The sequence below is a fragment of the Drosophila pseudoobscura genome, chromosome X (assembly GCF_009870125.1).
Source record: "Drosophila pseudoobscura strain MV-25-SWS-2005 chromosome X, UCI_Dpse_MV25, whole genome shotgun sequence".
NCBI lineage: Eukaryota > Metazoa > Arthropoda > Insecta > Diptera > Drosophilidae > Drosophila > Drosophila pseudoobscura.
In genome coordinates, this window is record NC_046683.1 from 67340487 (window position 1) to 67354650 (window position 14164).

At 47.7% G+C, this 14164-nt stretch overlaps 2 protein-coding genes across 3 annotated transcripts; both read right to left on the bottom strand.

Moving 5' to 3' along the window:
* Positions 1-102: 102 nt before the first annotated feature.
* On the bottom strand, positions 103-7282 carry chb (chromosome bows). 2 transcript variants are annotated; one of them, XM_015187050.2, is made up of 2 exons: positions 6525-7282; positions 103-5140 (listed from the first exon to the last, which is right to left on the bottom strand). In XM_015187050.2, the coding sequence occupies exon 2, from the start codon at positions 5109-5111 to the stop codon at positions 600-602; it is 4512 nt and encodes a 1503-aa protein (XP_015042536.1). In that variant the 5' UTR covers positions 5112-5140; positions 6525-7282; the 3' UTR covers positions 103-599. The 2 variants fall into 2 exon arrangements, with proteins under 2 accessions (XP_015042536.1, XP_001354179.1); XM_001354143.4 differs by lacking the exon at positions 6525-7282 and adding an exon at positions 6140-6250.
* Positions 7283-9707: 2425 nt separating this feature from the next.
* AsnS (asparagine synthetase) lies at positions 9708-11724 on the bottom strand. Its single transcript, XM_002134691.3, has 2 exons — positions 11661-11724; positions 9708-11590 (listed from the first exon to the last, which is right to left on the bottom strand). The coding sequence occupies exon 2, from the start codon at positions 11541-11543 to the stop codon at positions 9852-9854; it is 1692 nt and encodes a 563-aa protein (XP_002134727.1). The 5' UTR covers positions 11544-11590; positions 11661-11724; the 3' UTR covers positions 9708-9851.
* Between the last annotated feature and the right edge of the window lie 2440 nt (positions 11725-14164).

The window sequence follows — 14164 nt, forward strand, 5'->3', positions numbered from 1 at the left end:
TATTGTTTAATTAATTTATAAATATTATTACATAACCTAGAATCGTTTATTGTTGTTCTTGTTTGTGTTCGTGTTGTGTTTTTAAATTAATTACAAAAATAGTTCAGTTGTGAAAACAGTAGTATAATCGTAAATTAATTAGAATCAGTTGAGCAGAAATGAAGCAAGGACACGAGAATTTATGGAACTAAATACAATACAAAGCATATTAGGAAAAGCCATTGTAAATCATTTTATAAACAATTTAGTCGAGGTGTATATAGTCGGAAACGTGGGAGAAGCACAGAGTTAGCATTAGCATGACAGTTGACTATAGATCTTTCTTCTTATATTTCATATTAGTACAATTGGGGTTTGATTTATCATTATATAATATAATTGTTTGATCTGTTGACAATTTTAAAGGGGTTTTTTTGCATTCTTTTACAATAAATATACTCATATATCATTTTCAGTAAGAATTAGAGTTATAAATAATTTGTTATATCATTAGTTATATATCATTAAATCGTTTCCCTCGTCCTTCACTGCTTGCGTATGCTAAGTGACGGCGTTGCGTCAGTGTCTTTGTGGTGCCGGGCCGGCGAGCGCGCCTGCAATCATGAGGATGAGGCCGCCGAGGAGTTCTTGGTGGAGCTGCCACCGCCGCTTGAATTTCTCTGCTTCTCAATGTAGACGTTAAGCAGCCGCCGCTTGCTAGGGTTCAGCGCCGTCAGCTTGGGCTTAACCTTCTCCTCGCCAAGCACAATGTACAGCTTCACGATGCAAAAGACCGCTGCCTTACGCACCATAGACTCCTGATCGTCCGTGCATCGCGCCAAATTGGGAAACACAACATCCAGATGGGCGTCTGTGATATTCGCGCCATAGTGCTCGGTCACCTCCAGCAGGATCTTAATGGCGCACAAGTTGGTGGGAAACTCGCCCGTGGCAATAACCGGATTCACTATGTTGATTGTCAAGTCGAGCGGCAGGCATGGGGCTATTCGTACTATCATGCCGTCGATCTCCCGACTAGCTTCCTTGCTGTGCTGGTAGCAATGGATGACCTTCAGCAGTATCAGCTCGAGGAAGTGCATCCAGTTGTGCCGCATCGAGTTGCTCCGCATGATCTTGCTGAGCACATGCAGGGAAGCGGTCACCACATCCGTGTGCTCCGCTTCCAGGATGTGGAGCAGCATACGCATTACCGATCTGAAGTGTTTGTTTGGCAGCTCACAGTTGCCACCCTTGATACAGATTCCCAAATTTGTAAGCCACATCTGCAGGTGCTCCACCGGCTGGTCCTTAGTGAGGGTCAGGGCCACGGACACCACCTCGCTCTCCAGAAGATCGCCGGGCAGGATCAGCTCGCCGTTTTCTGCCCTGCTGATTGAGACAATCAACTTGGGATCGCCAGTGGGGAGAGGGGACTTGGCCATCGTCGATTGTGTCATGACGCCCCTGTCTAGCTGGTCAAGCCGCATGGTTGCCGACTCTGGGGTGTTCGATTGTGTGGTGTTGGCCGACGATTGCGTCTTGGAGTTGGAAGACAGGGAGGCACACGAGTCCTGCTGAGCCTGCTCGTGGTACTGCAGATGTCCGTTGAAGCCATTGGGTGCCAGCGAGTTATATTGGCCGCCAAAGCAGTGACGGATCTCCTCGGACGTCTTCTGGATGTTGTGTTGCACCTCCAGCTCCGAGGTGTAGAGCAGCTCCTGCTCCACCGATGACTGCCGGCTGCGGGGACTAGTTGAGCTCAAGTTGAGTTGATGGCTCTGGAGAGAGGCGAACGGACCCACCGACGGGCTCTGCAGAGGCTTTGGACTGCTACTGCTCAGGGGGGAGCTGTTGGGGGAATTGGCACCAGAGTTGACGCTGCTCTGCCGCCGCATATGCGACTGGATGCAAGAGCGGGCCGAGTCCTGGTACCCCTTGGGCAGATTGGCCAAAAGCTTTGTCATCTCTGGGGTATTAAGGTGGTAGAGGGCTACCAGGCAGCACCTAGCCTGGGAGCGCAGCTCGATGGACTTCTGGTCCGCCGACAGTTGGGCCAGCTTGAGAACAGTCCGCTCGCAGGATTGGCTCTGGTCGCTGGGAAAGTCGCTGCTCTTGCCGTAGGTATTGGCCAGATCCGTGAGGAACTTTAAAATGGCAATGCGTGTCTTGGTAGTCGGTGTCTGAGTAGAGTCCGAGATGATGCGGAACAGCTCCTTCAGCTGCAGCTGCGTAGGGAAGTACTCGTGGACCACTTGCAGGGTCTTCCATATTTTGCTATGCATCGAATTGAGCAGGTCCGTGCCGAGCTTGTTGAACAGCCGTGTGAGGAGAATGAACAGCCAGTCGTGCAGCTCGTGTGCATGCACGAGAATTAGCTCTGTGACGGTATCGAGGAACAGGGAGTACACCTTCGTGTGAGTGTCCATGAACATTTTGCGGAACATGTCCAGGACGCACTGCAGCTGCTGATGCGAGAGCTCCTTGCCATCGGCCAGATACTGCGTGAGGCTGATCAGGCCGTCCTTCCTCTCAGACCAGTGGGTGGATGCGCAGTACTGGATAATCGTCTCAATGTCGTCAAGCGGAGCCCTTTGGGCACTCCAATCCAGGCGGGTGTGGGATCCACTCAGTGAATAGCTTGACTTATTGCCCCGCGTGTAGCTGGAGTCGAATGACCGCTCGGAGCACACGGAACTGGCCTCCGAATCAATGTCATCCGCGGATTCGTCGCGTCCCATTAGTTTTCGTCCCATCCTCATGCCCCCGCTCCGCATGTAGTCTCCGGAGACAAAGTCCGCCTGCCCCTCACTGCCGTCGACTCCTCCCACGCCTAGCGTATGCTCTGCCTCGCGAGATTGGGCCAGCAGTCGAGCCGCTGCCGAGGGACGCACAGGGTTGTTTCGCTCGGGCGTTCGTCGTGCGCCTGATCCTGTGGAGTACATGCTGCGTTTCATTAGGCCACCGCCGCTGCCACCAGCCAATCGTGTGGGACTTGTTTCCCTGGAGCTGGCCGTGCTCCTAGGAATCCCGGAAGCCTTCTTGGGTATGGCTCCAGTCGCACCTCTGTAGTAACTGCCCACTCCAAACTGGTCTCGCAGCTTTGTGCTGGGCGAGGTGGAGCGGGATCCTGGCTGTGATTGCGATACTCCTGCGCGTCCCCGTGTGCGCGGAGTAATCGTGCCAGGCGTTACAATTGTGTGGCTGCTACTGTTGGAGTTTAGGCGAGGTCGTGGCAGGGATCCACTACTCGCCCCTCCAAAACCCCCCTGGGATTGGGTCGCGTTAGTCGAGTTCGTTGCACCCACTGGCTTCTTCTGGCGCGAGTAGAGCGTGTACTGGGCCCGGGCCTTAGCCCGCTGTGCAGCCGCAGTGTCCACAGCAGAGATGGATCGCATGCTGGGCGTTGGCTTCTGCAGTACGCCCGGAGTCCGTCCAAGGCGCGACACCGTCCGTCTTGTTTCCGGTTGAGATGGAGCTAAGCCGGCTAGGCCGCCGCTGCCACCATCTCCTCTTTCCCTTTCCAATGCTCGCTGACCGGCAATGTCCAGGTTGCCGTAGATCTGATCGGCCAGATCGGGGAAATGTCTCCGGAAGGCCCAGTAGGCGCGTCTGGAATGCCTACGGGCCTCGCTGTCTGCATCCCCAAGGGTCTTCTTCAGGACGTCCCTCAATATGGTGGCATGTCGCTCAAGGGCCTTCGTTTGCCATTCCTCGAAGAGCAGGACCATCAGCTCGCAGAGCGACGACCTGATGTCCTTCGACTTAGACTGCTGCAGCGTGTCGGTGTAGATCTTCAGCAGCTTTGGCGAGTGCGTGTACTTGATGATGTACTTGAGAGCCAGCGTCGAGGCCGAGGCAATGACCTTGGCACTGTTCTGTATCAGATTGATAAGCTGCTCCAATATGCTCCAACAGAAGCCGTCCAACTTGTTGCGCAACGTCTTCGACATGTAGGCAATGGTGATGCAAGCCTCGCGTATGACCTGCGAGCGCAGCTCCTCTTTTACGATGTCCAGGAAGCCCAGGGCCAACTCCTTTAGCTGAACAGCCACAAACTGCGGCTGTGTGTGGTAGTTCATTAGCAGCAGGGCGCGAATTTTCTTAAGGGCATCGACGCGCTTCTCCCAGTCGCAGTTTTTATCGCTGATAACCACCAGAATCTGCTTATATGCATCATCCATATCCTTGGCATGGAAGATCGTCAGTTGTGGCACCACCTCAAAGCTTGCCTCGAAGATATCCATTGTGACAGCTCCCGCATCTCCGGCATCGCTCGGTCCGCTAGGCTTTTGCCTCAGGCTGGAAACAGCGGCCGAATAAAGTTGCCGCTTCACTATTCTGGTCGGAGGCCTCTCTCTCGCAGTCTCTCTGTTGTCGGCTTCATCGAGTCCCACGCCGTTGCCATTGCCGTTCTTCACTGCGGAGGGCATTAACAGGCCCTCTTGCTTGGCCTGATCGAACTTCTGCTCGAGTAGAGCCAGCTTGGCGGCAGGCATATCCTCCATCTTCCGCAGGTCCGGCCGCAGGCGATCTCCCACGTGCTTGTAAATCTCCACCAGCGTTTGTATGGCCGACTCCCGCACATTCACCGTGGGATCGCCGAGCAGGGCGCACACGGGCGGTATGTACGTGCGCACACTCAGCTGCTGTGTGCCGTACTCGTGCAGGGCATTTACTATCGTCTGCAGGAACTCCTCGCGAACCTTTGCGTTCTTGTGCTTAAAGCAACTAACGGCCAGTTTATCGATCAACCCCTGAGGGGACTGCACTTTGTGCTCCATCAGATCACGCAACAATAGCTGGGCCTTCTCGCGCACCGTGTCTCGACTGTCGCCAAGGCGATCAATCACATGTGGCAACACAGTCGCCGTGTATGCATTAAAGTCGCTGCCCAGCCGCTTGATCAGCTCCGAGAAGGCCTCCAGCGATTTTTGTGCTATCTTGAAGTGGCTGCCCGTCAGCCACGGCATCAGGCCGTCGATGAGGAAGCCCATGTCTGTGCACACAATAGAGTTTGTGTCGTCGCTCAGGAATGTGACCAGATCCTCGGCCAGTGCCACCTTCACCCGCATATCCGCCTTGGGCATCAGCTGGATGAAGCCATCCAGATCGCTCGGCTTGCGGTAGGCCATTTCTGGATTTTTTTAAGTTGTTGCAGCAGCTGCAATAAAATCAAGATGTGGAAAATATGTACTTTAGCTGCAGTATTTGGTAAATTACATTAATTATTTATGTGTGGGAAGGATAGCAGAGGGTTCTCAAGGATGCAGGGCCATAAAAATGGTTCAGTTGGGTGATGTTCTGTTCCCGCCAAATCTCACATTTCCTTTCCGCCTTTCAACTAAACTCAAATTATTCATTGCGCGCGCGCACTAAAGATGCAAGAGGAAGCAGCAGCAACAGTCGCAAAAAGCGACGAAGGGCAACATTTTCTGTGTGGAGAATGGATGAAGTGAAGTCAGAGAGCAGCTAGAGGACAGCCAGCCAGCGTAGGGGTGGGTGGAGTAGAGTGGAGGGGAGACCATTTAGCTGGTACAAAAGTAGGTGAATGGCTGTGCGTGTGGGAGTGGGAAGTGGGTGTTGGAGATGGGCAGGGATGGGATAGCCGACAGATGGCGGTGGAGTATGGGGATAAGCGGTGGGGCGTTGTTACGGCACAAAACGTGAATCATCTCACGGGCGCCCGAAAGCGTGACGAAGCCAGGCGGGCAGTGGGTGGCTGGGTGGGCAGGAAGCTCAGACAACAACGTGCCGCGGATATGGATTTAGCTTTGGCTTATAAGCTTTACCGTGTACTTTTTGGGCAAAACGACGACTGACAGCGACGCCAGCGTTCCACCGTCTATGGTCGGGCGTCACTGTTCAGCAATTTGCGTGCGCCCGCCGCCGCAGTCAGAGCGCGAGAATATTTATGGATACGTAAGTTATAGAAAAATGAGATAATATTGTTGGATGACAACAACAATCCACGACAGCGACTTGTTAGCTATGTTCACAGACAGAGAGAGAGCACCAGATAGCGTGGCAGCGGGAGAGCGACTATAACTGTTTAGCATTGCATACGCAATTTTCTATTTATAAATAAACATCAACAAACACAACTTCAAAGAGGGATGTGGCCCCGCGAACACTGGCTTTCGTAATTTTGTTGTTATATTACCTTAAATTTTTTCCATTTGAACGATTAGATATGGTATGTTTGACTGACAATGATTAACAACACAAAGGGGGAGGGTAGGGGCTTTTTATTTGGCCCGATAAAATTTAAGGTGTAAAATCAGCTGCAATTCATTCAAACTAAAAACTTGCCGGCCTGCTCAGCACGATCTGCTGCTGCTGTCGACGTCATGCGAAAATGCTGCTGGCGTCGCAGTCGGCTGCTGCTGCAGAGAGAGAGAGAGCAACCAAATTGATTTCTAAATGTCACAAGAGAGTGAGCATCGGAAGCGGAGGCGATTGGAGATTAGGCAGTGTCTTTTTTTAACAAAATCTTTGTATCTTAGCGATACGCATGTATACACACACACGTACTAACACACACATACCTCTATTATTTGCAAATCCGGCTGCGTTGACTGCGCTGCTTCTTCTTGTCGTCACTCTTCGCTCCGCTCTTGAATATTGTTTTTGGGTTGGGCCTAGCAAACAAACAACTGCTGCTTGGTGGCCCCCAAAGGCAATTTGAAGAATTGATTTTTCAGTCGCTGGCCAAACAAACGATTCGCAATGCCCGCAAATACGCGTTTTAAGTAGACTAAATTTATTTTTCAAGCACAGCCAATTGAACAATTGCCCCCCACCTCTAACCGAGAGATCACAGTTCTGCTCTTTTCTTTTTTTCTCGTGTTGTAGTTGTTGTTTTTGTTGGTACAGCGCAGTCAGTTTCACTTTGTCATTTGTTGTTGGCTCTCTACCGTTATTGCTGGAAGTCGGCGTCGCAGTCGGCGTCGACTGAGCATCGGCTTCCACAGCAACAACACCACAAATTCCAACGTCTTCAGCAGCGCTGCGCCTGCTTCAGCTTCTGCTAGCTCTGCGCCTCTCTGCTTTGGTGAACTTTTTTCCTCGGTGACGCGCTCTGGGGTCAGGAATTTTGCACAGGTTTCTCGGTCGCTGAGCGTCTGCTAAGCTCAGCAAACATCACATTTCGTTGCGTATTGGCATTTGGTATTGTTTTTGACACTGCTCTCTTAATTGTTATACACTTCTTACTTAATTTTAACAAGTAAAATTTGCCAGCCCCGTTGCGTTGCGAAAAAAATTAAAATGAACTAGTTCGAGCAGTGTGACCGCGGGCAAATCGATCAAATATACCGTCTGAACAGTGCTGCCAGATTTTCAACTGGAAAAAAAGCTGGTTTAACTTGAGGATAGCGAAAAAAAGCTTAGCCTAATTAATAGTTTTACAACTTTTTTATTAGCTCTGTGAAATTTAAAATGTTTTTTTTTACAGTAGTTCCATTAACTAATGTAGCTCTCCGGAATTATCTTTAGATTTGAATTCGTACAAAATAATCTATCGCAATTTTCTCAATCAATTTCTGAATATTTTCAACTTTTAGGTATTCCAAAATTTCGCTAATTCTGTTTTTCTTAGCGCTCGAGATTTTGTTGACGGAAAAAACGGTAAACATGTTACAATTTAAACAAAATTATAATATATATATATAATTTCAAAATAAAATAATAAAACTGCCACATATTCACACTTTTTTTCTAACCGGTGGCAACATTAAAAGAGATGGAAAAAGCCGCAGTTGGGCTTTAAAAAAAGCCAGATCTAACCCACAGAAATATACCAAACTATACTGTCTCATTTTCAAAATATACCTGAACTGAGCTCAAATTATTCAAGATTCATTAGACTACAGTCTATAGATTTGCGGTCACATTGTTTCTACGTATTTTTACGCTTTTCGTATCTAGATACTTTGTTTTTGTCAGCTGTTTCCGATAGTTATCCAAAATTTGATCTGGAATATCTAGAACTTCGTAATAGAAAATAAATAAATAAATATAAATTTTATGGAAAGTCCGTTGCAGGAAAATTGATCCGATGAAAAATCCCACCATCAACCCGGTATTCGATACTATCGACTGGATAGTAGAGCTGCGCGCCTAAGTTTGAATGGGAATGATTGACAATGATATAAACGCAATCCAGATTAAATCATGCAGGAAAGCACGATTTGAGAGCGAAAAGTGAAAAGAATATGATTTAAAAAAAAAAAACAGTTTAAAGCTTTGGAAAAAATACAAGTTTTTAGAAACAAAAACATGAAAACAATTAAACTATTAAAACAAAAAAATTCGGCTTGGTTCTCAGCGGAATAAATTTCCATTTTGTTATAACACAATAAATACGAAAGTTCGCGTACAAAGGAAAGGGGGTTTGGGGAAAGGAGAAACTCGATACAGTGCGGGGCGGGTAGTATGCAATGTTCGGTCTTGGGCTGCATGCGCAAAGCTGCGTGTACGCCCACCCTACCGTGATCTCTTGTCTGCCTATTCATTGTAAGAGATCCCTCCCAAAACCGTTACGGTAAGAGTCTGCAGCTTCAGTTCTGGCGCGGGTCCAACACCGAAAGATTTGCGACTGCGAAAGAAAAAAGAAAGCACAAAAAAAAACCCGAGAGAGAGCGAGATTTTTACCAGCTTACGGGTCGAGCCCTCTTCTGCTCTGGAGCACACTGCACTTGGTGGCTAAGGGAAATTTGATTCCACTTTTATTGTCGCACTTAGTTTCCCCCGTCTTCGTCTTCGTCCCCGGACGCTGAGGAGCGATGTCCGCCGTCACTCTCGCTTGAAGGCCGAAATTGTAGTATCAGAACCCAATACGGCGGTGGTGCCGCTGTGGCTGCAGCGCTCGCTGCTTACCGATGCCTTCTCTCAAGAAGCTTTTCTTTTCGTTATCGTTGGCTTTGATTCTAACATATTAACTAGGGGCCACTCTAAAACAAAAAAAAACAAAAAATGCACAACGAGCGTCAGAACGTGCCAGTGAGGTCTCCGAGGTTTCCAAGAAGAGGGTGGCCCGTGAAAGTACTCACCCTGATTAGGGAACGGCATCCTGCAAAAGTTAAACCGAGGGGCAATTTACTTTTGTAAATTTTCTCTCCTGCTATGCTCCACCGCCTGTAATGGCCAGCGGTGATCAGCCAAAAAGTGGGGAGGGGGGTATATACCACCAATTCAAAAATTATTCCTCTGAGAAGGTAGAGAGCGCCGGATCACTCAACTTAATGCCTTGCTGGACATCAAAAGAAAAGAATGACCCAGAACCGGAAACTCTCGGGAGCCGAGGTGTCCACTGCCTCTCCTTTTTGCTTCTCGCCCTTCATTCGCCCTTGACCGCATTCCGCCCCGCTATTTAGGGCCGCTTGAGGGCGCCATACATGTTCGAGGGTTCCCCATTTATTTAATTTTTTTTCCACGGATCGGACACAACACAATCTCGGCACAACGATCGGCAACACATATAACCCCTCTAAACAGCTGTATATCTATCTAAGCTTGAAGGCAGGCTTTCCCCTACGACGTCCAACCGTTCTCAGGAACGCTGTGCGCAACTCAATTCACCCTCGGGAAAGAGGGCTCCTACTTTCAGCCGGCTTTGCCACGTTCGCCAAACGACTCATTACGAAATCTAAACCCATATTACTTCACATGTGTCAGCGCATTTGATAGCCAGCTGCATAAATATTTAAATGAAATGGAAACCTCTTCAATTACCATAAAGTGCTGAGCTGAGATTTATTAAATCATACTAGTGGGTATATAGGTGTCTGTAGATTCGATTAATGTACTTGCATTGCTAGAAATTCTTTTCATTGTGCTTCAATAAAATGCTATTTCTACCTTACTTAAGTAAATTAAATTATAGCGTCTTTATTGACTTGATGGACGGCCTGTGCCCGTCCCGAGGGGTCCTCCGGACAGCCCCAATCCAGGCGTGGCACCCACCTGACCACCGTGCGGGCCGCTCCCTCGACCGGGAACTGCTCCTCGAAGATGCTTCGATAGTAGAATGCCTCTTTTGTGGTGGGCGTGTTGAAGGGGAATCTGCGGGTAGCCTCGGCGAACTCCTCGTCTCCCACGTGACTGGTGGCCACACGGCGGATGCTATCAATCCAGTCGTAGCCGACGCCGTCGGAAAACTGCTCCTTCTGGCGCCAAAGCACGTCGTCCGGCAAATAGTTTTCGGTGAAGGCAGCCCGCAACACGTACTTCTCAATGCGCCTCAAGGGTCCTAGGGCTTCGGCAAACGCGTTGAGCTCGCCAGGAATCTTGTCCTGGGGCCGGATCTGCATCACATGATTGACGAAGCCCGTGTCCAGGAAGGGTACGCGCAGCTCCACGCCCTTGGCCATCGCCACCTTGTTGGCGCGCAGGCAGTCGGAGAGATGTAGCTGCTGTACGCGCTTTACCAGCTCCTGGTGGAACTGCTCGCAGTTGGGGGCCTTGTGGAAGTACAGGTATCCGCCGAAGATCTCGTCCGCCCCCTCGCCGGAGAGGATCATCTTGATGCCGGTACTCTTGATGTAGCGGGTCAGCAGCAGCATTGGCAGGCTGCAGCGCACAGTGGTGACGTCATAGGTCTCCAGGTGATAGACAATATCGCGGATCCCGTCTAGGGCCTCATCAATTTGAAAGACGATCTCCTTGTGGTCACTGCCGATGTACTTGGCCACGTGGCGGGCCGCCTTAAAATCGGGCGCATCGGCCAGACCCACAGAGAAGGTCTTCAGGCGATAGTAAGGGTCTTTCTCCCGCATGATCTTCGTGGCGATCGCGGCAATCAGGCTGGAGTCCACGCCCCCCGACAGCAGAGCCCCAAAGTTGACGTCGCAGTGGAGATGTGTGCGCACCGCCGACTCCAGGCTGGAACGGAGTAGCTTCAGGTCGCAAGGGTTGGTAGGAAGTTCCTTGATCCAGGATTGCTGAAAGTGCCGGAAGGTTCGCATCTCTCCCACGCGTCCGAAGCGAGCTTCGCCCGGCGTAAACGTCTCAACTTTGCTACAAGTGTCCACCAAGCACTTCATTTCGGAGGCCACCCACATGTTACCGGCCTTATCCTCGCCGATGTACATGGGAATGATGCCAAAGGGATCCCTGGCAAGGAGCACTTGCTTCGTGCGTTTGTCGTACAGGGCGAAGGCGAACATTCCGGTGATGTGGCTCAGTAGATCCTCCCCATAGACCTCGTACAACTCCAGGATGACGTGACAGTCACTCTTCGGCTTGTAGGTTCCAAGCCGCTTTGCTATCTCCGCCGACAGCTCCAGGTAGTTGTAGATCTCTCCGTTGGCCACCAGCACCACGTTCCCATCGTTGGACACAAACGGCTGGTCACCCCGCTCCACACCCACAATGCGCAGACGTTCGTGGACCATGGCCACACCATCCTCTGCAATGACATGGACGCCAGTAGAGTCGGGGCCACGATGCCGCTGCTTTCCACTCTGGCGGTAGGCCATCTCGCGCAGACTATGCTTGCTGCCGTGCAGAACCTGCGTGCCAACAGGCTTCGAATCCCTTGAAAATATTGCAAAAATTCCGCACATTTTATGTGTTTTGGCGTATTTCCGTATTCAGAGTCGAGCGACGTCGTCTGCAAGAAAACGATATGGAAATTAGTGCGTTGTTTGATCCTTCGCTGCTTTATATTCTCTATTGCTGACTTCCACGCGGGTTTTATTGCATCAGTTTTAGCTCTAGTGACAGTTTGGCCACATTTATTTTTAAGCAAATCCAAAATTAGCCCACTTAAGCCCCCTATTTTTAAATGGTTCAACTACTTGAGGTAAATGGCGGAAAATATTAACGATTTTAAATTCTTCTTATAAATTCATGCCACCTTTCCTCTGAGCTTAAAAAAAACATGATATCTTTCACCTGAACTGCGCTAAAATTATTAAATTTGCATTATGAATTGTTTTTATTGAATTGTGGCCGCAACCTTTGTATATGTTGCTGCAGCATTATGTTTAGCAATACATTTTTGACGATTTTCATTGACTGAAAGCAAAAATCGCGTCGTTTCCGTTTCAACATCGTTTCAGTTACCAAAACCGTTTCCGTTAATGTGCGCTATATTTAAATCCAACCACATGAAAAAATAAGTTTATATGGATATATTTAGGGATATTATCGATTTTTTTTCCTTTGTATTATGTAAAGGTTGTATTTTATTTTATAGCTAATTTCTTTTATTTTTCACACAAAATAAAAAAAATTAATGGATAAAATTATTTCTAAAGACTTAACAAAATATAAAATATCATTCAGAATCACATTATGGTTGTAAGAGTCCGAAAGCAGGCTTAAAATCTCGGAGTTCTCTAAATTCCGATCAGTTGGGAGGTCGATTCGAGGACTAAATGACTATCCATGGATTATGGGAAAATCCTCAAGTAAAACGAACTCTATTTTAGTGAGTGCTGCCACTAGAAAAAGGTAACGGCCCAAACTGAAGAAGCCACGTCTAGGGAATGCTCTACTCCATTGCTTCTTGGGACCGACGATCGTTAATGGCCCTGTTGAGTGGAAGATGACGATGTTTTTAAACAATAGATTCTATAGATTCAATAGACCATTCTACGAATTTTATGTGGATACTACTGCGGCACCACATAGCTGTGCCCCGCATGTCGAAAGTTTGGCATTTATCCTACATTTGCAGCACTACAGTCCGTATCATACTTCCGAGACCTGTAGATCTGAACTCCGGGCAAAGCTATCGTAATCAAATTCAACTTGTGCTTCACCAATCTCCCAATCGTCTTTGGCGCATATATTCTGTCATATAATATGCCTATTTTTCTCAATTTAAAGGAAACGGTTGTAGTAGTTGGGAGATTCTTCGAAACTGATCTGCAAAGCGTTAAGAGGGGTTAGAATTCCACCAAAAATACTGGAGTAAATATATATATTACAAGATTTCTGATAATATCCATGTTCTACCGTTACCCAAGAAAAATTTCAGAAAAATTTAGTTTTAGCAGTGTAAAGACCTACACTTTTGTGCTTGTCATTAACCATCCAAATGAAACAGCTAGAGGATTACGCACCCCCAAATCCCACGCAGACTCAAACGTCTTCACTCATCGAACATAAAAAATAGAAAAATTTGCTGAATAACATATCATTAAAATGTATATTAGATTATAGTTTAAGTAAAGCTGATTTCTAATAAAATAAAAAAAAAATATATATAAAAAAAAAAATGTGCTTGTACACGAAACTAGCAAAGGTATTACATTTGTACTGTATTTGGTATTGTCTTGTATTTGATGAGACATTGTGCTGGTAAGCATATAAAAAGCTTTCAGAACAACTTTGAAGAAACAAGCTCTATAAAGCTAGCCGAAAGCTTCAATTAACAGACTTTTAAGCAAACAGGTGGTTGCTGCAGGTAGGTTCACGTCGGATTTTCGGTCCATGCGATAAATAAATATGTCAGATAGATAAAAACTAAATCTCCCATATTTAATTATGCAGACATTTTAATTACGCATCTAACACTGAACCAACACCCCCCATCCGCCCGATGACGTCACGGTGGATGGGGTAGGAAGGGGGACAATGGCGGTAAACCAATATCGGAGGCGCCCCGAGTTTCGCTTCTGGGCTTGCAGCGTGCGCGCTTGTTGCTTCCAATGTCTCGTTGCCGCCGGTTTTCGTTGTGTCAGCACCGAGCGACCGTTCAGTAGCCGAATGAACGCGACGCTGTGCGGCAGGAAGTTGCGTATACGCCGCATTGCCATCGGAACACACCGGAACGAGCACTCGGAGCTGTCCTATTACCGATTTGGGCGCGCGCTAGGTTCCTGTTTGAAAGTCAGCCAAGGTGCTAAGTGCGTGTAATTACATGAAATGCAGATAATTGAAAATACATTTTTTTTTTAAATTTAATTACATTGAAGCCATGGCAAGCCGAAAATTTAATTTTCAAAAGTGATTCCCGGCGGGAAATTGTGCGACAAATACTTGAGCGTTGAAGCCCAACAAGCAAAATTTTCATTAATCAAATTAATTTCCAATTAAAACCAAGGCTGCACATTGATAAACATTCAATTTAACGCAAAAATATATTGAAAAAATAAAACATAGTTAAGTATCTGTACCATTAACAGGCATTTTAAAAAAGTGAAAACTTTTTTTTTTCGGCCTTATAAATACTAAA

Bases quoted from the DNA above. Each gene is read 5' to 3' on its own strand.
- chb (XM_015187050.2), bottom strand. From the start codon at position 5,111: ATGGCCTACCGCAAGCCGAGCGATCTGGATGGCTTCATCCAGCTGATG.
- AsnS (XM_002134691.3), bottom strand. From the start codon at position 11,543: ATGTGCGGAATTTTTGCAATATTTTCAAGGGATTCGAAGCCTGTTGGC.